Source organism: Desmodus rotundus, chromosome 9 (genome assembly GCF_022682495.2).
Source record: "Desmodus rotundus isolate HL8 chromosome 9, HLdesRot8A.1, whole genome shotgun sequence".
Taxonomy (NCBI): domain Eukaryota; kingdom Metazoa; phylum Chordata; class Mammalia; order Chiroptera; family Phyllostomidae; genus Desmodus; species Desmodus rotundus.
Window position 1 is genome coordinate 42124354 of NC_071395.1, and position 27779 is coordinate 42152132.

Genomic DNA, 27779 nt, shown 5'->3' on the forward strand with positions numbered 1-27779 from the left:
TGGGGTGGACAAAAGAACAGCAACTGTGACCAGTGGCCCCACACCTCCCTCCAGCTGCCATGGACGTGCCCTGGTCCCTGGGCTTGATTCTGCTCCTCTTGGGGGTCCCCCTCACCCACGCTGAGCCACTGTGAGTGTGGGGGGCTAAGGGAAGCTGCTGAGTGCCTGCACACCTGTCGTCGTCATGACGCCCTGAGTAGGACCCTGTCTGTCTCTGCTGTTGCCTCCCCCACTGGAGTCCCCTGCACCCCTGTGTTTGTCTACTGGCAGGTATGTCCTGGTGACCCCCCGAGTCCTGCGGGTCAGCAGCCCAGAGAACATCCACGTGCAGGCTCACTCGGACTCCAGCCAGCAGCTCAGCGAGACTCTTCAGGTGACCCTCACTGTGTGGGACTTCCCCATGAAGAAGACGATGGTGGCTAAGAGCCAGCTCACGCTCTCGCTGGAAAATCACTTCATGAATCAGACATCCGTGATGGTAGGTGACAGGCCAGGAGGGGTGGCCACCAAGGGAGGCAGGCTCTGGGCCAGCAGCAAGAGCAGAGAGGGGAAGACTCTAGAGGAACTTCCTACAGGAGACACCAGGGAACACATGCAGGACTTGGATATGCCTAGTGCTCCTGCAGTGTTCTGTCCATTTAGAAATCCAAAATCTCCTCAGTCTGGGCTTCAAGAAGGGCCGTGATTAGCCCAAAGGCTACCTCTGTGCTGATTAACAAAAGGCGCCCTCTGCTGGTGGCTTGGAAAGCTGAGCATGGACTGCACTGCATCTCCACTTGGCTGAAGGTCCTTGTGCAGGAGCCAACTGCACAGCCACACAGGGCAACCTAGCTCCCAAAGGCAGAGACAGAGGGCCCCCATTCCATTGCTTCTCCCAAGATCCACCCCAGGGCTTTGCTCCAAGGAATGGAAACCCCAGGAGGGTCTGAGCGGGGGCGGGATCTCTCCCCAGATTCCTGAGAGCCTGGTGTACCCCCCACGTCCAGGGCAGCAGTATGTCATCATCCAGGTAGCCTGGACCCCCACCTCCACATCTTCGTTCATGGAGAAGCTGGTGCTGGTGGCTCCCCATGCTGGCTACATCTTCATCCAGACAGACAAGACCATCTACACCCCTGAGCACTTCGGTACAGCCTCTGGGCATTTGGCCTGGGGCAGGCGTTGACTCACCCCGAGCCTCCCCCAGTACCCAACATACTCCACCTGCCAAGATCTCCCCGCTGCCCTGGACCATGGAGACCACCCCCTCTCCAAACTCCATCCAATTCAGTCCCATCTTCTCCCCCAGTTCAGTACCGGGTATTCACTCTGAACCACGGGATGGATCCTGTGACCAGGACATTCACTCTGGACATCAAGGTGGCCTCTCCTGTTAGCAGGGTGGGTCTCGGACACTGGGTTTGTGTCACATGCTGCAGGCCTGCGGGCATAACCCACCTACCTGTCCCTGCAGAACCCAGAAGGGATCACTGTGACCAGCCAGGACCTGATAGCCAAGGAAGGTTTCTTCTCAAGCTCTTTCCACCTTCCAGAGCTCATCAGGTGCCCTGCTGGGAGTTCTGGGATAGAGGGAGGGAGGGTCTCCTCAGCCTCCATCTCTAACTTTCTGGCCTCAGTTTTGGGACCTGGAGCATCGAAGCCAGTTACCACAGTGCGGCCAAACATAAGTTCAAGGCAGCCTTTGAGGTGAAGGAATATGGTGAGCACAGTGTGACGAGGAAGGTGAGGTGGGACACGCCAGAAACAGGGCTGGAGATGCAAAGAAGGTCTTGTGGCACACCTACTGCATGCAGGGCCTGAGCTGGCTGCTAGTGAACAGGACCATGTGTTCCCATTCTTGGGGGTTGCTAGAGTCAGCAGGGAAGGAGCAGGATGGGCGGGGGGAGGACAGTGACCTTTGGGGGGTATCCACTGCCTTTCCTCCACCCAGTGCTCCCATCTTTTGAAGTCCGGCTGATCCCAAAAAAGAACTTTTTCTACATCAATGATGAAGCTCTGAATGTGGAAATCAAGGCCTGGTAAGTCCCCACGCCCTTAGTCTGGCCACAGGGCCAAAGACACCAAGAAACTGAAGGGTAGAGAGAAGCAGGCCACTTCTATAGCACGTAGGGTATAAAGAAGGCACCCTTTGACACCCAGGAGATAGCCTTGGTCACCACGTCTGCCCCCGTGAGGCTGTGCAGTCCATCCCTTCAGGCTTCCGGGGTTGTCCAGGCCACCTGGTCTACCTAATGGCCTGTGCCACCCCTTCCTGGTCTCGACCATCTCTGAAGGCCCACAAGGTTGCACTGGCACCTCGGGCACGTGTGAGGTTGGCCAGATCATCTCTGCAGCACTAGGAAATTGCAAATGCCACACTCTCTGCCTTATGGGATTTACAGACCACCTCCACAGGCCATGCTGTCCACCTAAGGTTGAAAGGGCCGTGCCTGGCACTTCTTAACATGATACAGACCATTCCTGAAGCTGTGCCGTGCTGCACAGACACCTCATGGGCTGGCCAGGCTGCCACGTGGCTCCACATGGCTGTCCAAGCCAACGTTACCATCTCCTGAGGCTGTACAAGCCACATCTACAACCCCGCAAGGCTTTATGTGATGTATTTGCCACCTTCCAGGATTTTGTGGGTCACCAGTGAAACTGCCTAAGTTTCCAGGGGCCACCTCTGCCCCTCCCCAAGTCCCATGGCCATCGTTGCAGCCCTGTGAGATCACATGGGCCATCTCTGCAGCCACATGAGGCTGGGTGGGTGCTTCAGAGCTAGCGGGACGGCTGTCTCTCCCCCAGGTATGTATTCAACAAGCCGGTGGACGGGCATGCCCTGGCCATCTTCGGAGTGAAGCAGGATTCCCGCTGGATCTCCATTCAAAGCTCCCTGAAGAAGGTGGAGGTGACTAAGCTTGGACCCCTCCCGACCACACTACCTCCCTTCCCCCAACCCTCCATTACCTCCCCAGGAAACCACCTTCTCTTCTCTCTCCTGCCCTGAGAGCAGATCTCTAAAGGTCAAGGCCATGTCTCCCTCCAGAGGGACGTGCTGATGTCTGCGTTCCAAGGTCCAGAAGAGAACTTCATAGGGGCCTCAATCTTTGTCAACGTCACCGTGTTCTCCTCAGGTGCCACCCTCACCCAGGCCCGCAGCTGAGGTCAGGACACTGTGTTCTTTCCCAGCCCAGGCATTCTGCCTGTGTGACCTCGGGCCACCTCCTGCCTCAGTCCTCATCAGAGAAATGGGAAAGCACCAGAAGGGCTGGCAGGAGCTGAAATTGCATTACTGTCTTTCCCTGTCATCACCAAGATGGGCCTCCCACACCAGCAGCCCTGCCACTGCCCCCAGATTGAACCTCCCCTGCAGACCTCATGGTCCCTCTGTCTCCACAGGGGGTGAGATGGTCCAGGCTGAGTCCTCGGGGATGAAGATCGTCCGGACCCCATACAACATCAATTTCATCAAGACACCTCAGTATTTCAAGCCGGGGATGCCCTTCCACTTTAGGGTCAGGGTCAGGGTCCACTCCACCCAAGGACTCAGGGGCCCCACCCTCAAACAGCCCTCCCCAAGGAAATAAAAACCCCACTGGACTCATCTGCCCCCTACAACTCATCTTTCTGAGAACTGAGTCCATGCTGCTCCCCAGATCAATCCCAAGGTTTTAAGTCATAACCCAGGTTTACAGCGATGGCTCCAGAATTTCTCTGTGGGGGTTTAGGAGTCACAGTCAGGCTGGAACGTGGTGCTCAGAGGTTTAACTTGAGGCTACATTTGCACAGCAACCATGCTGTTTTATACTTTCATTTGGGGTGGCTTTGCAATGTCTGATGAGTACTGCTTTAGTACCAACCCTACTCAGCATTTTCCCCGAGCCCTCCATGTCTCCTCCTACCTTCTCCACCCCGGTTCCCCACCCACCCTCCCCATGGGCCCACCAACACCCAGGGCCACGGCCTATGGCTGTGCACTGCAACTGTGCAGGGGGCGCCATCCCTAAAGACTCTGACATGAACGGGGTCTCTGCTGGTGTCCAGTGCACACCTTGCTCGGCCGCCCAGGGCGGTCCTATCCGGGTTGCATTCCCCGTGCCCACTTCTCAAGCCAGGCCACCCGCAGGCCTGTCCTTTATCTCACCCCACATTCCACCCCAGGTCCTTGTCTCAAACCCGGACGGGTCCCCAGCCTCCAAAGTCTCCGTTCGCTACCAAGACCAAAAACTGTGCACCTCAGACAGTGGGGTGGCCACTCTGATCATCAACACGGATGCAAATATGAAGGAGCTCCCTATTTCGGTACCAGCCCAATGGGGCAGAAGTGCTGGTGGGGTTGTGTAAACTGAACGGGTCGAGAGTCAGTGGCTCATCGACCTCCCCAGGTGAAAACGGATGAAGATCTTCGGCCAGAGGATCAGGCAGAAGCGAGGATGACGGCTTGGCCTTACTCAACTCAGGATGGGTCGGGGAACTTCTTGCACATTGACGTGAAGATGTTCGGTGCCGAAGTCGGCAACAACATCCAGCTGAGCCTCAACACCAGGCATCAGAACCCCGCAGCCAAGGAGCAGATCACTCACTTCACCATCCTGGTGAGGGACGAGGAACAGGACTTGAGTCAAGGAATTTTTTCCCTGGAACAGTCTTGGCTAGCTGAGTTGGAGGAACTGTGAAAAATGGTGTGAAGGTGGAAATCACCTGGGGTGGGCTCAGGCCAAGGAACGGAAGTAAGAGGGCTGAGGACCTCTCTTGTGGCCTGGCCTTACCCTTCTCATCCTTGGCTTCCCTGGTTTCCAAGGTCCTGAGTAAGGGTCGGATCGTGGCTGCCAAACAGCAGTTACAACATCAGGGGAGTGTCTTCACGTCAGCCACTATCGATGTGACTTCAGAGATGCTGCCCTCCTTCCGCATCCTGGCCTTTTATTTACTGCCCAGAGGAACAGGCCAGGACCCTGAACTGGTGGCCGATTCCATATGGATTGATGTGAATGACAGGTGCATGGGGACGGTGAGTGAAACTCCTTGAAGTTGTACATATCCAACTTCATATCCAAGGGCATATCCAAGTTCAAGGGCTCCCAGCCTGGGGGCAGGCAAGTGTAAGAGGCAGAAATGTGGCTTTAAAAGCTCCACCTAGGACGTGGCGATGAGGCAAGTAAATGTGCAGAGTTGGGAATGGCCTGATGGAGTTCCCTAATGCGCCCTCAGAGCCATGGAGGGTGTGACCGAAAGTGGACTTGGAGGAGCCCCTTGGAAGTCTATGAGCCCCTTTTCTGACATATCTTTTTTTCCTGGCTCAGCTGAAGGTTGGCTTAAATAACGAAGAATACTTCGATTATTTGGAGCCCAACAACCAGGTGGAAATAAAGGTGACAGGTGATGCAGAGGCCACAGTGGGGCTGGTGGCCGTGGACAAGGCTGTCTATGTCATGAACAGCAAACACAATCTCACACAGAAGAAGGTGAGAACATGCGGATTTGGGGTCAAAAAGTTGCCTGGATATTCCAGCTGGAGCTTCATCTTCTTCAGCTGTAACATGGGCAGCACTGATGGTCGCCAGGACGCAAGGAGCTAGCGCACAGCGTAGAGATGGGCAGGTGGTAAGGGCTCGATGGGCGATAGTCTGAGAATCACCATTTGAGCCAGCAGTGACAGTGCACTACTGTGCCTTCCCTGAGGAGTCCCACAGGCACCAAGCCCAGGTTCCTCTCTTGCCGCCAGGTCTGGGATGTGGTGGAGGAGCACGACATTGGCTGCACAGCGGGCAGCGGGAAAGACAGACTTGCTGTGTTCAAGGATGCTGGATTGGACCTGAAGATAAGCTCAGGGATGGACACCCTAGCAAGCACCGGTACAGGCAGGGGCGGGAAGGGGACAGCGGGGGAGGCATGGAGGCAGTGCTTTCTAGTGGTTAAGAGCATGAGGTTTGGCATCAAACAGATGGACTGAAACGCAGGGTCTTAATGCTCACCACGGGTCAGTGGCACTTCCTCTCGGAGTCTCAGTCTCTCTGCACACAAAATGGGGGTAATAATAAAAGTAATTCACTCTGTGTTAGTGAAGATACAGGTTTGGCCACATGTGTCAAAATAAAATTAGCAGTAGCTTAAGTAAGAAGTTTATGGGCCTGACTGGGCAGCTCAGTGGGTTAGAGTGTTGTCCCAATGCACCAATGTTGCGGGTTTGATCCCCAGTTGGGACACATACAGGCATCAACCAGTGAATGCATAAGTAAGTGGAATAACACGTCTCTCTCTCTGCCCCCATTCCTCTGTCTAAATCAATTTAAAAATTTAAAATAAGATAGTTTATTTCTCACTCAGTAAGAATCCAGAGGCCATTCTGGGACTCAGGGTCCCTCTAGCTTACTCTTCTGTGTATACACCTCATCAGGACCTCATTCCAGGAGGCAGGAGGAAGGGAAAGGGAAGGAGAAGCCGGGAAATGGGAAATACGTCTCTTACATCTTATTGGCCAGAACGCAGTCACATGGTTCCACCTTGGTGCAAGAGAAGCTGGGAAATGGATTCATCATTCTGAGTAATATGTAAAGATGGAAGTTTACTTGCCACAGATGAGGGGAGGAGAATGGATACTGAGGACAACTAGGAGTGTGTAACAGTTTCTATTTACCACAAGTTAGCCCTGTGCTCAGTACTTCTAAATGCACGATCCCTTTGATAGAACTGTGACTGTGCTCATTTTACATAGCTGGGGAAAGTACCGCCCAGAGAGGTTATAACTTGTTAAAGACCACATAGCTTTTAAGTGGTGAGGCTTGACTATGGGATACCCATGGAATAAAATGAGATGATACACACAAAGCACTGGGCATATGGCGGCACTCAGTAAATATCATCAGGGCTGTTGGTAATGATCTTGACAGTTGTCTTCATTCTTCCCTCTAACCCCTAGACTGGCAGTGCCCACAGAGCCCCTCTCCCAGTCGCCGCCGCCGCCACTCCCTGAAGAGCCTGGAGACCAAGAGGAATGCAGGTGGGAGCTAAAGCTCAATGTGCTTCTTTGTATTCATCAGCACCTAAGATAGAAAACTGAAACCATTCTAGGTACTGGAAGCAGGGAGGAAGGGACTTAATCCTAGGAGTTTTGTGCTTTCCAAATTATTTGATGGGCTATAGGAGTGGAAGTTTGAAGGCTGCTTGTAGGGACTCAGGATCACCCCACTGCTATTCTTGCAAGGTGTGAAATCTCAGGAAATGTCTGCCAGTATTTCTCCTGAGGCTGGTGGGTAAGCAGTGGAACATGGAATTTTTCCCATGAAAAACACACAAACTGAGGCCCACTCATTAGCTCCCACTGTTGTGGGGCACACGGTCTCGGTTTCAATTCCACCTCCAAATCTTACACAAGAGCATCTCAGGTGCAGAATCCAATCCCATCCAGAGCTCCTGCAGCAAGAGAGTCTGGGAAATGTAGTTTTTAGATGTCAGGCCTCTGTGGTATAGGAGGAAATGTAGACAAAAGGAGAAAAGGTCTCTGAGTGCCAAAGGATAGTATCTAGCTCTGAGCCTGGAGTTCAAGGAAGACGGGAGGCCCCACTGGTTGGTGTTAGAAGCATGCATTCTATGGATACTAGACGTGTCCATCTCTTTGAGCTAAGGAGTTGGTGGATCTAAATAAAGGGGAAATAAGTAAAATCTAATAAAAATTTAGGTAAAACCCTAACTCTAATTTCAATATCTTCTGGAGAAAAGTTTATAATATGAACTGCTGTTTTATTTGTGGTAGTGATCAGTTATATCATTTAACTATAGACATTCTAATCATGTTATATGGTGGACAATAAGATTTTATATTGCTGTAATTTTATCTTTAAGTGCATTCCTTTAGTTTGCTAATTTAGAAGCATCCAATTTGACATCATGCTTTAAAGCAAGCTTTATGTTTTTAAAAATACATAATGAGATTTGGGAGTCACAGTGGCATCTTTTATAACTAAACATGGCGTTACCAGTCCCTGTCAAAAAGAAAAAGGACAAGGAGGAGGAGGGAGGGGCAGGGGAGGGGAAGCAACAGCAGCTCAGATTCTAGTCCCAGCTCTGCTGCTTGTGAGCTGTGTGACCCTAGACCAGTGACTCAACCTCCCTGTCACTCAGCTTCTTGATCAGAACTCACCATGTGGGTTCAGTGAAGTGTTGGGAGGAAGATACAGACAATGTGTTTGGACCAGCATCTGCCAGGGTTATGGCCAAACAGAGGCCAAGTGTACATGGCGTCAAGGTGGCTGGCTCCCAGCTCCCTCAGATCCTGCTCCCTCCCTCCTCAGCCTCTAACTCTGGCCCACAGTGAGCAAGTTCAACACGGAGCTGGAGCAGAAGTGCTGTGAGGCTGGGCTCCGGGAGAACCCGGTGGGGCTGTCCTGTGAGGAGAGGACCCGGCATGTGCGCCATGGGCCAGCCTGTGTCACTGCTTTCCTGAGCTGCTGTCATCTGTCTGAGACCCTGACTCGGGAGGCCCGGGAGCGTCAGCTGGTGCTGGGGACAAGTGAGTGGGGCCTGGCAGGAGGCATGGGGGTGGGGGCCTCCATCAAAAGGCATGGAGTGCCATGGAACAGGTCGAGGAGAGATTTGGGCCATGGGAAAATGGGGTGCCCTTCTGAGGAGCCTGCTGGGCCAACCAAGGGAGAAATGCAAAGGAATCCCAACCTGTGTCTGCTCCTTGCAGCGGATGAAGATGAGGACTTTGAAGACATCTTCCAGGAGGACCTGCCTGTCCGGACCTTGTTCCCTGAAAGCTGGCTCTGGAGGACATTTACTCTGCCAAAGAGTGCAGTGGGGTAGGGTCCCCACCCCCGTGCCGACATCTTGCCCCTGGCCCTTGCATGAATCAGTCAGTGGACGACCACTGAGCACAGTCCTACGATAGGAGCCTCCCTGGATGGAAACACAGATCCCAGTGGCTCCCCCAAAATGATGACCCTCTGCTGGTGATGCCTCTCACGGGCTGATCCGCTAACCCCTCCGAGTGGTCGTAACTGCTGGATGGAGGCTCTGTCCCGAAGCACCAGCTCAGTGATGCCCCCTGCCCTGCCCCTTCCAGGAGCACCTCCCACCACAACATCCGTGTGAATGTGCCAGACTCCATGACCACGTGGCAGTTTGTGGCCATCAGCATCAAGGCTGGAAAAGGTGAGCCCCACAAGCCCCATGCTGAGAGAACGGGAAAACGTCCAGCCCAGGACAGTGGGCTTCTGCTAAACTTCAACGAGATCTCCTGGTTCTAGGTCTCTGTGTCTCCAAACCCTTTGAGCTGACAGTTAGGAAGTCATTCTTTGTGGATCTTAAGCTGCCCTTCTCCGTGATCAGGAATGAGCAAGTCCAGATCCAAGCTGTGCTGTATAATCTCATGACCCGCCAGGTCAAGGTGAACCCTCCAGCTCTCCCCCTCGGGCCAAAACATCTGTCACTGGGTCATGGGGTGTGTCAGTATTTGAAAGAGCCAACCAAGTGGTGGCCTTTTAAAAAACTTCTAAGGTATTTTCTTATGTAAACCTCACAGCAACCCCAGCAGGTGGGTGCCATTGTTGTTCTTCAGAGACGGGGAGACAGAGGCACAGAGTGGTCAGGGGCTTCCTGAGATCACACAGCAGCAGCAGAGGGGCTTGAACCCAGGCAGGGTCTTTGCCATCGACCACTGTGCTGGGCTGTCACCTACTCAGGATTCTCAGGGCGGGGGCAGGAGGGGACTGTGACTCTAGGCTCCTGGGCCATTCATGCATCAGGACCCCCCAATGGCCCACCCTGCCCCAGGTCCGCGTGGAGTTCCCCCACAAGGAGCCACTGTGCAGCGCATCCAAGCCCGGAGCCCCGTACCGCCAGGTGGTCGTAGTGCCAGCCACCTCCTCCGAGATGGTGTCTTTTGTGCTTCTCCCACTCGAGATAGGCAAAGTGGACGTGGAGGTCAAGGTCATGGGCAATGGGGTCCAGGATCACATAAGGAAGACACTCCTGGTCAAGGTAATGGACGCCCCCACACCTTGCTTCTAGTGCAGACAGCAGACCTTCCCTATGTGATCATGAGGGGCAGGTGGGCCCAGGATCAACCAGCAGGCCTCCCAGGTGGAAGTGAGGTGAGAGGCTAGATTTGGAAGTTCAGTCACAGAGCCCCCACTTCACAACTTTGGACTCAAATCCTGTCTCTGTTGTGTGATCCTGGGCAACTCACTTAACTTCTCTGAGCCCCCATTTTCTCACTTACAGAATGCGGGTAATCATCATGCCCACGAATAATCACAGAGCTGAGAAAATTACACACAATCCATGTGTGACCCATCAGTAGTACTTGGTTTTCTTAACAAAACACAGTTAGCCCCTACAGTATAGTATTTTAAGAATATTAACTCATTGAACCCTCAAAATAACCCTAGGATGTAGGAACTATTATTCTCGCCCTTGTATGGATGAGAAAACTGAGGGACAGACAGGTTAAGTAATTTGCACAAGATCACACAGCTAGGAAGCAGAAGAGCTGGGATTTGAACTTAGGTACCAGGGCTCCAATGTCTGTGCTCTCATTAGCTAAGCAATGCTTCCTTTTATTGTCATTGTGATTATCATTATCACTGTTGTTTTAACTTGTTTCCTCATTGCCTCCCACAGGCAGGGGGGAATATAGAAAAAATATCCTACAGCATCGTCCTGAATCCCCAAGGTTTGTGGGGTCTGCAGGGGCATGTGGGATCCTGGGGACACGCCAGGGCAGAGGGAAGGGTTAAAATGAGGGTCTCAGGCCAGGTGGGCAGTCCAAGCTCCTCCTGGGCTCTGTGCCTTCTGACCTCCCCAGCCCCAGAATCCGCTTGTCACAGAAGGTTGTGTCGGCTCAGGTCAGACCCAGATGGAGCTGGTGCCACGACAAGACCTTCTGGACAAGATGCCCAATACAGAAGCAGAAGTGTTTGTCAGCGTCCAAGGTGCTTAGGGCACAGCTGGCGCCTGGGGGCAGGGGGAGGAGGAAGCGGGTCCTCCAGGGCACAGCAGCAGGGGGGGCTGGGAGTGTCCTTGTGATCAGAAAGCCACGGTGGCTCAGGCCATTCCCAGGGTGACCCTGCCCACCTGACAGGTGACATCCTTGGTGAGACAATCCTGGGCAGCCTGACTTCCAAAGAAACACACGAGCTGCTGAGTCTCCCGACTGGCTGCCCCGAGCAGACGCTGAGCCGCTTGACACCTGCAATCATCCTGACCCGCTACTTAGATGCTACGGGCCAGTGGGGCAAGGTTGGGGTGGAGCACAGGGACCAAGTGATGAAGAACATTGTCAGCGGTGAGCACTGTGCCATCCTGTGACCTGCATGAGGGTGTCCGGGTCTCTCTGGGAGGGTGACTGAGGTACCTCTGGGTTTGGGGGAGGCCCCATTACCCTCCCAGACAATGACACCCAACTCTGGCTCCTCTCCCAGAGGACAAGCTGATACCAATCCACAGGTGACCCCCAAACAGTGACCCCAAATAGTCAGCCCAGTTCAAAAGGGTCAGCTCTTGAACTCTGACCCTCTCCCAGATGACAGCATGACACAAAGTCTCCCAGGTGACCCCCAACAATGGCCCTCAGGTTATTTCTTCACCCAGACCCCCTTCCCAGGTTATAATCTGACAATATACACACTGGTTTACCCCCAAGCAACAACCCTGAAGGTTCTGTTACAGGCACACCCTGCCCCAGGTTGCACCCGTCAGTGCCAAGTCCTGGGTCAACCCTCGGGAACCCCCAAGCAGAAAGCTCCAGAATAATCCCAGGCACTGGCTTCCCCCCACCCAGTTACACCTGAATGCTGACACCTCCCCAGGTGACATCCAAAACCCCAGGTAACAACCGGAGGTGAATGACCCTAGTTACACCCAGAGCCCTCAAGTTGATTTGGACATTGACTCCCCTCTCCCTGGTTGCTCTCAGACACCAACTCTCCATTCAGATGCTCTCAACAGTAATCCCAGGGACACCCAGACACCATCACCCCTGATGTTACACTCAGGGAACCCTCCAGGAACCTTCAGATAACACCCAAAGAACAACGCTGAGAATACACCTGATAGGTGTCCCCACCAGACTACACCAGGACCACTCTTCAAGGCAACACAGACATGCTGACACCCCTAATTTCCAGCCCAAAAAGATCCCCGAGAAAATGCCCAGCTAGTGGCCCCCCAGGGGACACCCTTTCCTGGGTTTCACCTTCCGAGATCCCTCTGAGCAGCAAGTCCCAGTCTCACCCTTCCCCAGATGGGTGGTTTCCCAGGTGTCTCCTGGATGCAACTGCATGCTGCTCTCGTGGTCATGGCTGGCTGTGACCTTCGCTTACACCCGGGCCCCACAGCTCCCAGTTTATACAGTTTATAAGTCCCCTCCTCCAGGTTGTACATAAATGGAATGCACCCCCAAGTCATCCCCACACCCTGCCCCTCCAGACTATGCCTGATAACTTCCCAGCACACCCCAACACCCAATCTCCCTGCAAGACCTCACCTTGTGCTTCCCCAGGATATACCCGGATGCTGACCCACCGGAGCCCAGACGGTACCTACCACATCCACAAGGGAAAGCCAGGAAGCACCTGGTAAGAACACGGGGCCAGCCTGGGGCTTGATGACCCCAGGAGCATCCACGCTGTGGGGTCTGGGGACAGGCAGCCTGTGGGGCAGACAGCCTGCGGGCCAGCAGCATTCCACACAAGTGAGGGGTCAGTCAGTCTGAAGCAGTGTGGTCCCTGGGGTAGGCCTGCATAATGCAGATGCCCCTGTCTTAGAACCCCCTCACTGCCGTTCCCAGTAATCACTTTCCCCCTCGCCCTCCCCAACAGGCTCACTAGCTATGTGTTCCGCGTTTACGTGCTGGCCTACTCCATCACAACCACCAGTGTGATCGACCTGCAGTCTCTCTGTGGTATTGCCAAGTGGGTCATCAGCCAGAGGCAGGCAGAGGATGGCCACTTCTTGGAGGAGGGCCCGGTGATCATGGCATCCATGCAGGTGCCCACGCCCCCACCCCCTCCTGAGTTGTTCAAACAAAACCCAGGGCTCTGCAGCACTGATAGGGAATTTCAGGCCCCTGGCCTGTTCTCAGGTAGAATGAGAAAAGGAAACAGCCGAGGCCCAGCAGCCAGCCTTGTCTCCCCTTGCTCCCTTGAACTCTTTTACAATGTGAAGGAGGCTGGGTACATCTAGGACCCCATCTCTCCCTTACCCTCAACTCAAGCAGTCATCCATCCGGCCCCCTTCTCACTGGGCCCAAGTCTTCCCTGTCCCCCAGCCAACACACCCATCTCTCCCAAGTGCTCCTCCACACGAGTCTTGAGAAACAGCTTCCAAACAGACTGGGAGTCCTCTCCAGCTCAACACCTTCTGTGGCTCAAGCTGCCTACAACACTGTCTCTCTACAATAGTCCTCTCTTCTGCATCTCTTCCCAAGCCTTACCCCTCACTACTGGCTCATGGGTCCCTCCTATTCACTTCCGTGTCTTTGCTCATGCTGCCCTCTCTGCATGGAATACCCACACCTCATCCTTTTTTTTCTTTGTCTAGCCAAACTGTTATCATATTAGATTTAGCTCGAACATTGCCTCCTCCAGGATGTCCCCCCTGAATACCAGGTTTGTGCCTGTCTCTATCATTGCACCTATCACATCATTCATTCATTTATTCATCCAACAATTCAACAAATATTTATCCAACAACTGCTGTGTGCCAGGTCTTGTGATAAGCAGAGGGGAAGACAGGGCTTAAAAAAAAACGAAAAAGAAAAAAAGACATTTGGACCTTTATAGCCCCTGCCTCGAAGAACTCACAAGCTCGGGGCAGGGAGAGGAAGGCAGAAGTTCACCAAACAATTATAGCTATTGATTGTTTAAGTCACAGTTGGCTGTGTTCCATGGGAGATAAATACCTGGAGAGAGTATTTAATAGGGTCCATGCTTGGACCTGGAGGTGGCAGGGGAAGCCTGCAAAAGGAAGTGGCAATACACAGACTAAAGCTCTGTGACACCTCGGCCTCCAAGTCCTCCAGAAGCTCTACCAGGAGCCAGGCCTGTTTACAAGGGTGGCCACAGGAGCTGCGTGGCCTGGTGGCCACACCACACTAGCCCCCTAAAAGAGGATGGACCACTGGACCTTTCTCCTGTGTGTCCCTCAGTGAGTGTCCACCCCAAAGTGTCTGTCAGTTTTCTGGGCACTAAGGTTTTCTGCTGTCAACGGACCCAACTCCTAATACCAATGAATAAACATTTGTATATAGTTACACAGGAAAAAAAGAAGTAACAATAAAGAGGAAGCTTGAAGAAGGAATAAGAGTAGGTGAGGGGAAGAATTGGGAGGGAGCTGCAAGCAAAGAGAACAGCATGTGCAAAGGGCCTGTGGCTCTGGCATGTGGCTCTGGCATGTTTGAGGAGAGAGAAAAGAGACCATTGCCACCAGAGCCTGAGAGGGGGAACAGATGTCATGTCCTAGGGCCTACAGACCCTTGGGGGCCTCAGTGAAGATTTAAAACAGTCTAGTCAGGGTTTTCTTTTTCTATGCTGTGAGTCCTTCCAGGGAGGGAAGCAGATCTAGTTCATTGTAGTTGGCAAATGTTTTCTGAATAAAACTCTGGATGAATGAGTGAATCCAGCAAAGTCAGATTGCACCCCCAAAGGAAGGGAGGACTTAAAGAGTCGGGAGGACTGTGTGAGTGAGAACCTGACATGGTACAGGCAGGTGATGCAGAAAGGACTTACAAACACAGGTTTCACATGCTCGCAGGTCGGAGCTTCTTTCCTCCAATGAACATTTATCAGGCACCTACAATGTGCCAGGCACTCCTTTAAGTGCTGGTGACCCTGGGCCATCCTCATGGGGCAGGCAGGTTAGTGAGGGACAGACAGGCAATAAGCATAATGTAGACAAAAATGACACTGGCATGTTAAAGGTGACATCGGGCAAAATGCAGGAAAAGGAGGATCAAGGTTGTGGAGGGACTCCACCCGCAGGCACCCGCTCACCCCCCACCCCGGCTGCCACGGATGAGAATAAATCTACCAAGACCTGATCTGCTTAGGGAGGAAAGGTGGCCGATCTCTCAAAGGAGAAGGGCCAAGACCCTTTTCCTTTATTGGGTTCACTTTGCACAGGAATACAGGTAAAGCTCATCAATCGTTGTCAGGCAGTAAGGATCAAACAATAGATAACAAAGAACTCTGAGGGCTTATTCTGAGTCAGGGTCAATTAGCTAAAGGGCTATAAGACTTTGGGAAACAAACTCATTTCAGGCTTGAACCCTTATCATTTAAATTGAGGGTATTAGCAAAGCAGGTTTCACAGGATTTTTGCATTCTTTCTTAGGCCTGATCTCCGGGGAATCCACCCTTTCCAGCACAGGACTGCACCACCCTCTGTCATTGTTTCAGGCTTAAGTCAGGCAGGTGACGTAAGGCAGCCAAGAGATTAGGAGACTTCTTGCAGACAGAATGAGGACTCAGGCTATGTCAAAGCTGAGGGGCAAGGGTCCGTCACCCCCTTTTTCTATGGCCCCCCAAGTCCTTCCCTGTGGGCTTCTTTGTGACCATACCTATCTTAGGTCATCGCTCCCTTGAGGAATCTTACCTGTCATTGGCTAACTGGTCAGGCTCAGGGCCAAGCAGGGTAAAGTAAAGTGGGCAGGGGCAGCGCTCCTGCCAGGGAGATAAGCTTTGTCTCCTTAATGGCTTATGGTCCCAAGGTCTCTGACTCAGCCTTAGCCATGGGGGTTTACAGCTTCTGAAACCAGGCAGGGCGGTTCCCAACACAAGGTGATGTGGGTATAATTTTGGAAGGCTTCATGAGGAGGTGATATTTGTACAAAGACCTGGGGAGGTGAGGGAACAAGTCATGTGACTAACTAGGGAAAGAGGTTTCCAAGCACAGGGAAGAGCATGTGCAAAGTCCCCGAGACTGGGCTGTGCCCAATTTGTTGGAGGAACAGTGAGGAGGTCACTGTGGCTGGAACAGAGTCAGGAGGGCACAGAGGTGAGGACAGGAAGATGCTGGGACAGATTGCACAGGGCCTGGAGGCTGCAGGAAGGACTTGAATTTTTCCTGAGTGAGGTGGAAGCCATGGAGGGTTCTGAGCGGAGGAGGAACATAGCTGGATTCAAGAGTCCCCAGGTTTTGTTGGCTTCTGTGGGAAGAAGAGACTGTGGGGGTATATCAGTGTCCTAGGGTTGATGTAACAAAGTGCCACAAACTAGGTGTCTTAAAACAACAGAAATTTGTTTATTCTCACAGTTCTGGAGACTAGAAGTCCAAAATCAAGGTGTGGAGGCAGAGCTATGTGCCTTCTGAAGTCTTAGGGAAGAATCTTTCCTTGCCTCTTCTAGCTTGGTGGCTCCTGGAAATCCTTGGCATTCCTTGACTTGTGGCTACATCATTCCCATCTCTGTCTCCATCTTCAAATGTGCTTCCTTCTGTATGTCTTTGTATGGCCTTCTTATAAGAACACTAGTCATTAGGTTCAGTATGACCTCTTAACTTAACTAATTACATCTGCAAAGACTCTATTTCCAAATAAGGTTATATTCTAAGGTGTTGGGTAGACATGAATTTGGGGGGGAGCAGGAGACATCATTCAACCCAGCACTGGGGTTGAGGATGGAAGTCAAGAAACTAAAGAGGAGTTTGAACCCTAAGCCAGTCATTTACTAGCAATGGGGAAACTCTGCATCACTGACCCTCAGTTTTCTTATCAGTAAAATGGAGCTGCTTCAAGAATGCTCTGAGATAGCACAGCAAGCTTGGCACAGCACTCTCTATGGCTGTTCACTCTTATTAGTAAGGCAGATCCCACACAGTCAAATCTCTCTCTCTCTCTGTCTCTCTCTCCTGCTTTCAGCATCATCCAGCCCAGAGTTGAGCACCTGCGAGCTTTGCAAGGTCAGGCAGGAAAGGTTGGGGAAGGTGTCTGCAAGATGCTAAGGGGTCATGAGCGTGGTTCTGCATCCACAGGGTGGCTACCAAGGCTCCGAGGCCGACGTATCCCTCACAGCTCTTGTTTTGATTGCACTGGATGAAGGAAAGGAGTTGTGCCACCATGAGATACCGGTAAGACCCAAAAAGGAGGGCAATATCTGCAGGGCGCCATATCCCCTGCACCCAGAGGTCTCCCCCACCCTCATATCCCTCTCAGTCCACCCCCTTCTTCTAACTCCCAGACCCCTTTCCTCTCGATCATCTAGCCCCCTCTAGCCTCCTCTCTCTCGCCCTCCAGGATTTGATGGCCAGCATGGAGAGAGCACGTGGCTTTCTGGAGAGACGCCTCCCCAACATTCAGAAAACCTTTGCCGTAGCCATAGCCTCCTATGCTCTGGCTCTCACCAACAGCTCCCAAGCCAATGACCGCCTGGACAGCTTTGCCAGCCACAGTGAGTGTGGGGCCGCCTCTTCAGCAGCTATGTGTTAACTGCAGTCATGGGGGTGGTGGGAGGGAGATCCAGCAATGTATGACTCATTGTTTAGTGTTTACTGAGCACCTATGGCGTGCCCACCCTTGAGCTCAGGCCCTGAGAAACCAAGGTGAACAAGACTGATATGGTCGCCACCCTCAAAGTCCCCCCCACCCCCGTCCCTGGGGGAATCAGGCAGAAGACAAACAAATCAATGGAGAACTACAAACTGAGATGTGTTGAGAAGAAAAATGCAAAGTGGATGGGAGAGATGACAGTGGGAAAGGAGTGTGGACTGAGGGGCCTAGGACAGCCTCTGTGAAAAGGGGACCCCCTCGGCTGGAATGAAAGATGAGAAGGCCCACCTCTGTGAAAGGCCAAGGACATGTCAAATTGAGGGAATGGCACATGCAAAAGCCCTGAGGTGGGAAAGTGCTTGGTGTGGTCGAGGATGGAGAGGTCATTAAATGTGGGGCATTGAAAGGGATCTGCCTCTTATGGCCTGCTCTGCCTCACCCCAAGGGCCCTATTCCCTCCCTTCCACTCCCCAAGTCAAGAGGAATGGAGTTAGGAGAACTCCCTCTCTGTGGGACTAGAAGGACCTGGAGAAGCTTCTTGGAAACCCAGTTTCCCCGTTTTTAAATAGTTAGAGTCTGTCTCAGAGTGGTTCTGAAAATAAAAATGTTCATATGCTTCCTCAAAGAGTTTCGCATAAAGTAAAGATGTGAAAAACCGGGCCAGACGACAAAAGGAGAGGACAGATTTAGGTAGGTGGGCTCAGATCTGGGAGACAAGGTGGGCATGCATCTTCTAGGTAAAAACTACTGGCCAGTAAAGGACAAAGACAGGGTCAGGACTTCCCTGTATACCATTGAGGCCACGGCCTATGCGCTGATGCAGAAGCTGGAGCTGGGTTTGCATAATGAGACGCAAGCCATCGCCAAGTGGCTGCTGGAGAAGCGGGAGCTGGGAGGAGGCTTCAAGTCCACCCAGGTGCTCGAGGCCTCGGAAGGGTGGAGTTTCGGGGGAGGGGGCGGTAGCCCTGATGCAGTCCGGGACAGCTGGCGCTGTCCGTGGTGCTGACCCGTCGCCCAGGGTCCCGGGGGCGCTGTCCCTGGTGCTGATCCGAACCCCGTCCCAACACCCAGACCACAGTGGTGGCCATCGAGGCCCTCACCCGCTTTTGCGAAGCTGTCCCCTTCGAAGGTGTCCAGGATCTCCACGTCCACATCAGCGCTCCCAGGAGATCCTTGAGTGTGAAGTGGGTTATCAATCAAAACAACGCTTACCAGCAGCGGTCAGCAAAGGTAAGGCACTCAGGGGCAGACGGGAAGTCCACACAGAGGTGATACTGGGATGGGGCCAAGAATCACGTCCCTGCCAACCTCTTCCCTGAGATTATCTCACACCACTAGCTATGCTGTCTATGCATTAATTCATTTGTTCTACAAACATGTTCTGAGCGCCTACTGTGTGTCAAGCATTCTCCTGAGCATGGGGGTACATTATGAAATATCTGTGGTCCCTGCTCTCATGGAACTTAAGTCTAGAAAGACAGTCAGATAATCAACATATTCTACTTTAAGCTTATAAAAACAGGAAAAATAAATGAACGTTTGAAGGTGAAAACAACCTGGGTGTGGGGAGTAAGGTCATCTCCACGACCTTACTCCATGAAGGGGATGCTATTTAGCCTCACTCATTTGATGTATCTTTATTGAGCACTTACTGTGTACCAGGCATTGTTCTAGGTGCTAGGAATATGACCATGAAAAAGACAACAGAATCCCTGTCGAATTTTATATTTTGGTGAAGAAAACAGACAATAAGGAGATGTGAATAAGTAGAATATGTAGTGGGTTAAATGGTGGCAAGAGCTATTGGGGGGGATTAAGCAGTAAAGGGGATGGGGACATCAAGGAGTGAAATTTTAAATAGGATGGGCTGGAATGGTCTCACCAATAAGTGGCATTTGGGCAAAGACCTTAAGGAAAGAAAGGAGTGACCCTTGTGGATATCTAGGCAGAGGAAAGAGTGGGCACAAAGAGCATGAGGCAGGAGTTTTCCAAGAATAGCAGTGAGGTTTAATTAGAAGTGATGTGATTGAATGTGAATTTGTAAAATTTTGCTCTGGCTCCTGAGGGAAGAACATATGAGGGAAACAAGAGTAGATGCAGAGGTGCCAGGGAGAAGCATTGTGCAGGGGGCTTTCTCCCACGGGGAACTCTGGAGACACTGCCAAGTGTCAGATTGGAGAGGTACACATCAGGACACAGCCTGGGTTGGCAGTTGTAGTGGTTTGTGATGGAGTAGACACCACAAATCCTCTATCAGGCAGGAAAAGTAAAATTATCTTTCCTCCCCACCCACCACTGCAATGAGCCATGTTTTGCTGTTTCCTTTGCCCTCAAATCCTCTTCTCCCTTCCTTTCAGTTCTCTGCTCAAGACGACTTAGAGATCAAAGCCAGCGGCAGAGGGAGAGGAACCATCTCGGTAGGTCAGGTGTCCCATCCCTGAGATCATTAGCTGGAGCCCAGGGTCCCCTTAGTTGGTCCCATAGTTGCTAGAGACAAGTTTAGACTCCAAGACAATATTGAAATCAGGAAAAAAATAAAATCTACTATTTAGGGCACTACTATTTGCTATGAGCCAAACTAAAGACACTGCAACTCCCACCCCCACCCCAGGGGAAGTTGGTAAAAAAATATGGACTCCATGGAACAGGTGGGGAAATAGAGCCTGAGAAAGTTTTCACTGTGGCAAGAGTCAAAGAAGGTAGAGGTCAAAGGTCACTGGACCTCTCTGCCCTTCCCATGCTGAGTGCCTGGAGGGGTGTCTCCTTCCTTATCCCCCCAAGGGAAGAGTCTCCCTCCAGGGTGCTTCCCAATCCTCAGAGGCTAACTCCACCCTTCCTCCACTATCTGAGCCAGCAACTCCATTGCCCTGGGCCCCATGCCCTGAGCCAATGAGAACAGCCCTCTTGTGCACCAATTTTAGGGCAGCCTGTCCTCAGGTTTCCAGCAATGGAGTTATGGTTGAATTCTGGTCATTGTGTGACTTTGGGCATGTCACACTTTTCCTTGAGCCTCAGTTAAATTTAAATTCATTAAAATTAAACATGACTTAAAATTCACTCCCTCAGTCACACCAGCCACATTTCACAGGCTCAATAGCCATATGTGGCAAATGGCTCCCACACAGACAGGACACACCGAGACCATTGCCATCACTGCAGAAGACTCTAGTACACAGAGCTGGTCTAGGCTTCATGGAGTTTTCTGGTCACTGCACTCAGTAACTGAGGGGGCAGACTTGGCTGTGAATTCCCCACAGGGGCAGCGACCTGGGCAGGCAAGGACTGGCCCGAGAAGGAAAGGGAATGGGTGTGAATGGGCTCTGACACCTTCCCTGCCCTGGCAGATTCTGACCATGTACTACAGATTCCCAGAGACCGGGGAGGCCACCTGCAACCTGTATCACCTGAATGCTACTCTTCGAAGTGCCCTGAAAGGTAAGCCTGGACCCAAGGATGCCCAACCCTTCGTTTTTGTTTTTTATTTTAGCTATGTTTCAATAAATACATTTATTGCTTTATTCAGACATTCAATAAATATTTATTGAGCATTTGCTATAGGCCATGCCCTGTCTCCTGGCCCTGGGAACATAGGCATAAACAAGAAAAATATCTCCTCTTCTCCTGAAGCCCCATTCTCATAGGGAGAGACAAACAATGATACAACCATAAAAATATATTATTTCTCTACTGTTATATATTTATAACATAAATGACATTGTAAAAATAAGTATATGGTATAATAGCAGTTGATGATAAGTACCATACAAAATAAAGCAGGAAAAAAATGATATAGCCTTGGAGGTGATCCAGAAGAAGCTCTCTACGGAGGTGGCATTTGAGCTGAGACAGGAAAGAACTCTGAGGGTGAACCGTGGAGGATCAAAGGGAAAAATATTCCAAACAGGCAGAGCAGCAAGTGCAAAGGCACCTGAGGCAATAATGAGCTCACCTGGTTTGAGGAACAGCAAGGAGGTCAGTGTGGCTACAGAGAAGCAACGGGTAGAGTTTTAGGAGAAAAAGGTGGAGAGGTGACAGAGGCAGATGGTCCAGGTACTTGTTGGCCACAGTACCACTTGTGTTACTGTACCACTTGCTGGCACTTCAGTTTGGGGTCAGAGTGTAGTGGGAGCCATAGAGACTTCTGAGCAGAGGAGGGATGTGACCTAGCATGGGTTTGGGGAGGCTCTCTCTGGTGGCTGTGGGGGACACAGACTGTAGAGGGCAAGAGTGGGAACTAGGAGACGAAGGGGGAGGAGGCTGCACTAGTTCAACAGGACACGATGGGGAGGATGTGGCTCTGGTTAGAAATGGTGCGATTCTAGAGTTCCCAGTCTGGGGGACCAAGAAGGAGGATGCTCCTTCTTGGGGGGACTCTGTCAGTGGGAGCTCACTGTAGGCGTAGGAGGAAAAAGTCTCCCCAGGACCAGGACTTTCAGGGACCAAAAGTGACCAAGGCTTTGGTTTGGGCCCCATTTCTTGACATATAATAATAATAATAATAATACACGGTTATAAATCACTGATCAGATGCTGTGTTAAATGCTTTATTTGTACTAACTCACTTAATCCTTACAACACCCTGGTGGGTTGGGAATATTATGATCCCATTTATAGAATCGGAAACCAAAGCACAGAGAGGTTAAGCAACTTGCCCTAAGTCACAAAGCAGAGTCAGAATTTGAACCCAGAAAGCTAGCTCCAAAGGCTGTTTTGCTCAACCTCTAAACTTCTGCCTTTTCTCTGCAGAAAATAAAAAGGGGGGAGAGACTTTCCAACTCCGGATGGAAGCAAGGTCAGGGCACCATGATCTTGGACTAGGCGGGAGGAAGGCCTCACTTCCTGGTATCCAGACTCCTGTGTACTGAGTGGAGGGTGGGAACCATCTAAGCCTGCCCCTCCATGCTTTCCCCTTCATCTTACCTCCCATCCTGCCCTCCCCTGCCCACCCCCATTCTGTCCCTCCCCTGCCCTTCCATGCTTGTCTACCATCCTGCCCCAATCCTGCTGCGTCCTGGGATGACTGCCTCCACCACGGTGAACATGCCCCAGACACCCAGAGCTGGCTCCCAGCCCCACGGCTCTTCCTCATCCTCATCCTTCATTGTTTCTAGACACCCCAGCCCAACCCAGTCCTGCTCTCTCCCAAATGCCCTCTCCCAGGTCTGCCCCAAATGAAAAGCATGTACAGAGGGCCTACTGAGTGTCGGGCTCTCTTCTAAGAGCTGGAGGCACAGATGTGAACAAGGCAGCCGCTCCCTGCCTGGTGGAGTTCACAGCATATCAGGGGAGACAGACAATAACAAAATAATCACCCAGAATCAATGTAAAGTGACAACTATGACTGAATGTGGCAAAAAAAAAAAAAAAAAAAAGGTCCAAGAAGCTACAGGAGGGCAAATTAAAGAATGCTCTAGTCTTGGAACAGGACAAGGCTTACCACAGGGAGTGACTCACCAGCTGAGATCCCAAAGATCAAAGGATGTTTCAGGGCAAAGAGGGAGAAATGAGGATTCCAGGCTGAGAAAACAGCATGTGCAAAAGTCCAGTGGCAAGAGAGAGACTGACACTTAAGAGCAATCAAATGAAGGCTGGAGTGGAAGAAGGTGAAGTGAAAGGGCGAGACAAGGCGTTTGGTAAAAGTTGCTAAACAAGGATATGGCATATCAGATTCCTGTTTGTTCAAGCTGTCTGCTTTGCGGGGCAGAGGAGTGATGGGGATTCCCAGGAGGAGGCCGGTGCACTGGTCCAGGCGAGATATGATGGCAGTGGGAGCATGGGAGAGGGGGAGGCAGGAGGAAGAGACTGGAGCTCTGAAATTCCCAGGTTCCAGGGCGATCGAGAGGCCACAATGACCATCATGGAGGTTTCGCTGCTCACTGGTTTCTACCCCAACCATGACGACCTCAAACAGGTAATGTAGGTCCCACTTCCCACTGCTGAGCCCTGGCCACACCCCACACTCCCAGTGCTGACACGGGGCAGAATCTATCCCTTGTCAGTGCCCCACGGTCACTTCTGGTGTCTCTCTGCCTAAACCCAGCTAGTCCTTGCCCTGATTGTGCCTCGGCTTCCCCAGCACTGGGGTTGATTGGGCAAAGACAGGGAGTTCTGAGTATTACTTCACACTGACTCAAGTTCCTAGGGCTGCGGGCCTTGGGGGCCTCTGCTAACCTGCAGTCTCCCCCTGTGCCCCAGCTCACAAGTGACGTGGAGATGTACGCTTTCCAGTACGAGACCAATACGAGATCCAGCGACAGCAGCGTGGTCCTCTACCTGGAGAAGGTGAGGAGGGCCGGTGTCCACCAGAGGCTTGTGGGCAGCCCAGTGGGAAGAGAGCCTATGGTCAGCAAGGTCCTTCTGGGTGGTGTTGCCAGAGGTCATGCCCCATCTGAGGTCAGCGCCTTGGTCGTCAAGGCCGCACGTGTGATCAGTGCTTATGACCAAGGCCCCATGGTCAGTTTCCCATGGCCAGTGGCCCTGGTCAGCTCAAACAGGACTCCCTCCCCCAGCTCTCCCACAGTGAAAACACGGTGCTGGGCTTCCGGGTCCACAAGATGCTGCAGGCGGAGTTCCTGCAGGCCGCCCAAGTCACCATCTATGACTACTATGAGCCTTGTGAGCTGGGGTTTCTGGGGTGGAAGCATGTCCCGCAATGAGGAGAGGACTGCGAAGGGCAAGGCCAAAGGGGAGGGTAGAGGAGCCGGGCAAGGAAGGTGAAATAGGCCATGACTGAGAAGAGCCTGGGCATGGGGGTGGGGGAAGGAGGGTGCTGAAAGGACCCTGAAAGCATATAGTGACAGTGAGTGTGGCCTTCCTAGATGGTCAAAGGGGTAGGGGGTTAGAAAGGATTGGGTATGGCCTGCTGGGCATGGGCTAGGCAAGAAGGGGAGGGATTTTCAAGGGGGAGGGACCTAGTGAGGGAGGGCTGGGCCAGGCCAGGTGGGGCGGGTTCTGTGGGGTGGCGCTTCGGGCAGACGAAAATTTGGGAGTGGGCCTGGCGGGCACTTGGCCCACAGGACCGCCAGCCCAAGGCACTCTCCTGCTCTCGCAGCTCGGAGGTGCAGCTCCTTCTACAACCTGCCCACAGAGCGATCTCACCTGCGGAAGATCTGCCACAAAGACGCCTGCAGATGTGCCGAAGGTGAGGCCATGGAGACGTGAGGGCCAGGGCTGCCAGGCTAGGGGTCCAAGGAGTCTTTTGTCACCTCCTGAGTGCTGGCTGGGCTGAGTGTAGACAGAGGGAGACCCAGCGAGATAGGAATATAGAGACAGACAGAAGTTGGAGAAAGGCCAGACCCAGGGACCTGGGACCGGATGGGGGTCTGAGGGAAGGAAGCCCCTTCCCCAGTGCAGCCAGAGCAGCTGGCACCCTCACCCTCCAGAACTGTGCCCAACCCTGAGGAAAAACAGCAACCGACTAAGGCAGGAAGAGCTCCAGGAGGCGGCTTGTGAGGCAGGCGTGGACTTTGGTGAGTTTCGGGTATGGCAGGAGGCAGGAGGAGGCCCACCTGCCGGCCAGCCACCAACACAAGCCCCTCTGTCCCCCTTCCCCAGTGTACAAGGCCAGGCTGGCGAACGTGGAGGCCTCTGCCTCCAACCCCTACGTCTACTACAACATGCAACTCCAAGCCATCATCAAGAGTGGTAAGTCCCAGGCGGTGTGGGTCCCTACTCTGGGGGCCCATTGTGGGGGAGGGCCAGGCCTGGGCATGTCCCCTCACCCGGTCTCCTCCTCCAGGCACGGACGCTGTCATGCCAAACACCATGAAGAAATTTGTCATCCACGCCACCTGCATTGATTCTCTGGACCTGCAAGAACAAGAGTCATACCTCATCATGGGCCAGGCATCAGACCTGTGGAGAGTCAAGTTGGAGTGCGTGGGGCCCCCTGCTGCCCTGGGCACTTGGGCCTGGGCCCCCTTCCTACCACAGCCCAGTCCCGGGTGTCAAGATCGATACGGCAGCTGGCAGCAGGAGACTTGGGTTTTGCAGCCGCACTGAATGGCGGCGCAGGCTGTGCGCTGCACAGCTCCGGGAAGCACCGCGCTCGCAGAGGCGTTGTAGATGTATATGTAGATTTGGTTTTCCAACAGAGGGTAGTAGAGTCAGAAGAAGGGGAGCCTTTTTTAATCCCCAGATAAATGGACTAATGCAGGGGTGTTCAACCTTTTGGTGTCTCTGGGCCACACTGGAAGAAGAGTTGTCTTGGGCCACACATTAAATACACAAACACTAACAAAAACAAAAACACCTCATAATGTTTTAAGTAAATTTATGATGTTGTGTTGGGACACATTCTAAGCCATCCTGGGCCACATGCGGCCTGCAGGCTGCGGGTTGGACACCCCTGGCCTAGAGGCTTGGGGATCCAAGATGGTTCTGTGGAGTAGACACCACAGACTGAGGATCTGAGAGGCTGCCAACCAGGGCAGACGGGAAGGCAGGGAAGTCTCCATGCCTCTGGGGGCACCAGGCTCTCCTCACCCTCCTTCCTTCCCTCGCCACAGTTATACCTACGTCCTGGGCAAGGAGACATTCCTCATGCATTGGCCAGTGCAAGGAGACACGGAAAAGAAGGAATTACTGGACCAGCTGGAGGGATTTTCAGAATACGTGAGCACCCATGGCTGCGAGTCTTGAGACCCTGAGGCATCTGTGGCTGTCAGGGTTGTCTCCAAGCAGGCCCAGGCCACTGGGCTTAACCTCAGATGAAGAGTGTGGAATACCATACCCAAGCTCCAGACATCTGTTCCTGTTCCGACGTTCAGCGGGGCCCTGCACAGCCTGCCCTGGAACTGCCTGCACCTGCCCCCTCCTTCTCTCCTACTCCATTCCAATCACACTGGCCTTCTTTGTGTCTTTTCAATGCCCAAGTCAACTCCTACCTCAGGACCTTTGCACTCACAGTTCCCTCTACCAGGTACCTCCGTCCTCCAGATATCTGCATAACAAACCCTTCCCTTATTTGGAGGAGGTGTTTAAATGTCACCTCCTCAAAGATACTTGATTTAATCATATATCTAAAATAGACCCCCTCCCATCACTCTTTCTTTCCTTATTCTGTTTTATTTCCTCAATAACACTTATAAAGATATTGTATATGATATCTATTAGTTTGGTTGTTAAATGAGTGTTTCCCCTGCCCAACAATGTCAGCTCCTGAAGACCGGGGCTGTATCTGTCTTGCTCATGGCAATATTCCCAGTTCCTACTGCAAGGGAGCAGGTATACAGTAGATGCTTCAGAAATTATTGTGAATGAATAAATTGATGAATGAGTTTAGTGTCCACCCTGTACCTGATGGAAGCTTGACAGGCTACCCCAAGCAATTGAGGAGCCAAGACAGGGGCAGGAGAAGATGAATGAGTTTCATCAGTGTGGGCAGGGGTGGGAGTGGGGGATCCTGACAAGCCAAGGGAGCAGCCCATGCGGGCCCAGGGACACACACCCCAGGAGTGCTGGAGGGACTGCAAGACATCCAGGGTGGTTTGAACTTGGAGTATGAAAGAGGGAGAGGGTGAGAGGGAGGAAGAGAAAGATGGGACTGGGGAGGCTGCGAGGAAGGCTGACTTCATAAAGGGCTCTGAATAACAAGCCAAAGGGCTTGGTTATTATCAAGGGCAGTGGGGAGCCGTGGAAAGCTTTTGAGCAGCAGAGGAATTGATCATTCCTGTGGTAGAAGGCGCAGCTGGCTGATGGGTGGAAACTGAGATGATGGCCAAAAACCTGAGGAGGAAGCTGGAGCTGTGGAGCTCACCTCTCTGAGTTTTGGTTTCCTTGTCTTTAACATTACTTCCTTCAGACAGTTGTTAGTGCCTAGCACATACTAAGTGCTCAATAAACATTCACTAGCCTTAGTATCAGTGAGGCAGATAAAAGTCCATGGGGAGGGAGTAGAATTGCTACAATACACACAACAGTCAGAAGGAAATCAGGTCACAACAACCTCTGCTGAAAAACCTCCTAGGCTCCCATTGCTCTCACACTCCAGCCTTCAAGGCCCTGTACTGTGGCCCTGTCACTTCCCTGACCCCTTGTCCCTCTACTCTGCCTCACTCCACTCCAGCCACAGTGGCCTCCATGGTCCCCGGAAACTCCAAGCTGTTTTTTGCCTCTGGGCCTTTGCTCAAGCTGTTCCCTCTGCCCACTTCCCAACACTGTTTTTGCCTATCCTTCGAATCTCTGCTCAAAGAGGCCTCCTTTATCTAGCCACCCTGGCTAGATGAAATTGGACCCTTCCCCCAAAGTTATCTCTCCCTGTAGCCTCCTTGTTCCCTTCAGAGTAAACATCACAGTGCATAATGTAGGTTCT

At 52.4% G+C, this 27779-nt stretch overlaps 1 protein-coding gene across 3 annotated transcripts; it reads left to right on the plus strand.

Annotated features, from left to right (window-relative positions):
* LOC112301356 (complement C3-like) lies at positions 1–26570 on the plus strand. Of its 3 annotated transcripts, XM_024556786.4 has the most exons (41): positions 1–130; positions 271–478; positions 953–1127; positions 1289–1359; positions 1454–1542; positions 1617–1699; positions 1931–2018; positions 2788–2890; positions 2996–3116; positions 3382–3497; positions 4144–4284; positions 4368–4577; positions 4784–4993; positions 5286–5447; positions 5708–5837; positions 6902–6982; positions 8294–8491; positions 8672–8783; positions 9047–9135; positions 9231–9370; positions 9757–9963; positions 10606–10657; positions 10830–10916; positions 11066–11269; positions 12485–12560; positions 12804–12972; positions 16954–17049; positions 17216–17369; positions 18205–18383; positions 18539–18697; positions 19825–19884; positions 20812–20902; positions 22214–22259; positions 23291–23378; positions 23663–23749; positions 23977–24082; positions 24519–24608; positions 24850–24936; positions 25022–25111; positions 25206–25341; positions 25975–26570. In XM_024556786.4, the coding sequence occupies exons 1-41, from the start codon at positions 60–62 to the stop codon at positions 26105–26107; spliced, it is 4995 nt and encodes a 1664-aa protein (XP_024412554.2). In that variant the 5' UTR covers positions 1–59; the 3' UTR covers positions 26108–26570. The 3 variants fall into 3 exon arrangements, 2 of the variants coding, with proteins under 2 accessions (XP_024412554.2, XP_053767985.1); XM_053912010.2 differs by lacking the exon at positions 1–130 and having other exon boundaries at positions 345–478; positions 987–1127; XR_008425216.1 differs by lacking the exons at positions 23977–24082; positions 24519–24608; positions 24850–24936; ... (1 more) ...; positions 25206–25341; positions 25975–26570 and having other exon boundaries at positions 22214–22309.
* The last annotated feature ends 1209 nt before the right edge of the window (positions 26571–27779 follow it).